Source organism: Salvia splendens, chromosome 4, assembly GCF_004379255.2.
Source record: "Salvia splendens isolate huo1 chromosome 4, SspV2, whole genome shotgun sequence".
Classification (NCBI taxonomy): domain Eukaryota; kingdom Viridiplantae; phylum Streptophyta; class Magnoliopsida; order Lamiales; family Lamiaceae; genus Salvia; species Salvia splendens.
In genome coordinates this window covers 3,439,771-3,440,957 of record NC_056035.1, presented here as the reverse complement: position 1 = coordinate 3,440,957, position 1,187 = coordinate 3,439,771, and the positions used below count along the sequence as shown (strand labels likewise).

The following is a 1,187-nucleotide window of genomic DNA, read 5'->3' as shown; positions in this document are numbered from 1 at the left end:
TTTACTGCTGTTGGGCTTGTTTAGTACGTACTCCATCAGGAGCCTCACACTAAATCATTAATATTCTATTTTAAAACTAATACTAGTACTATACAAATGTAATCCATGCACGTTCAACTAATTTTTTTCAAAGCAACTTGCTTCGCAAAGTCGAATAATTTCAAAAACACCCATCCCATCATACCCTAGCTAGTGCCCATGTCGTTTTTCAATGATTAGGTCTTTGTAACTGTAAATCCTCGTTCCTTACATAGTACCACAGCATTTATATTACTACAAACTTTGTTGAGTCCAATGGCTATCTCAAAACCCCCACATTTTCAACATCTTTCAAAAAATCAACTTGAGTGAAAAACCCTCCATACATATGGAGTCACCAATTGATCCTCAAACCTCAACCACCAATTCATCAAAAAACTCACCCAAAAATATGGAGAAACAAGAGAAATTGAATCTGGAGTTGGATCTAAGCCTCTCAAGCAAAGATTCAGAGCCACAAAGCAATCGAGTCTTCTCATGCAACTACTGCACCAGGAAGTTCTACAGCTCGCAGGCCCTCGGCGGCCACCAGAACGCCCACAAACGCGAGCGCCGCCTCGGCCTCCGCCACCGCTACTCCCCTCTCCCTCTCCCTCTCCATGCTCATTCTACCATCCATACCGTTGTGGCCCCACCGATTAGGTTCAAATTTGGGAGGAGGCCTCTCGCCGTCGCGGCCGAGACCGGCGCCGCAGCTTGGCCCGGCCGCCGATGGGTGCGGCCGCAGCTGAAGACTGGCAATCAAGAAGAGTTCAAATTCTTGGATTTGTCTCTTAAACTCTAATTAATCGGTTTATTTTAGCTTGTTATTTTGTACATTGGTTATTGATTAACCAGTAATCGAATCGAAACCGGTCGGTTATCGATTATTTGATAAGTTAGTTTCCTAGTAAGGATGTTCAATTCTTTTCCATTACTGAATTTATTAGGATCATGTTTGAATTTGTTTTTTTGTCTTCTCCCTCACAATCTTGTTAATACCAACATTTGTATAAATGGGCATCAATTAATTGACATTGCAAAATCGTTCCATAACCTGTTCCGAATATGTCTATGATGCCATAAGAGATTGAGGATTAGGTTAGTGTAGGAATGAGAAGAAAATGATTAGTATTTAGGTTTAGGTATAAATCAAAATAAGTACAAGT

General features: G+C 41.0%; 1 protein-coding gene across 1 annotated transcript; it reads left to right on the top strand.

Moving 5' to 3' along the window:
* The first annotated feature begins 286 nt into the window (after positions 1–286).
* On the top strand, positions 287–928 carry LOC121800172 (zinc finger protein 2-like). The gene has a single exon (XM_042199762.1). It carries the CDS (start codon positions 368–370, stop codon positions 821–823), a length of 456 nt encoding a protein of 151 aa, XP_042055696.1. The 5' UTR covers positions 287–367; the 3' UTR covers positions 824–928.
* The last annotated feature ends 259 nt before the right edge of the window (positions 929–1,187 follow it).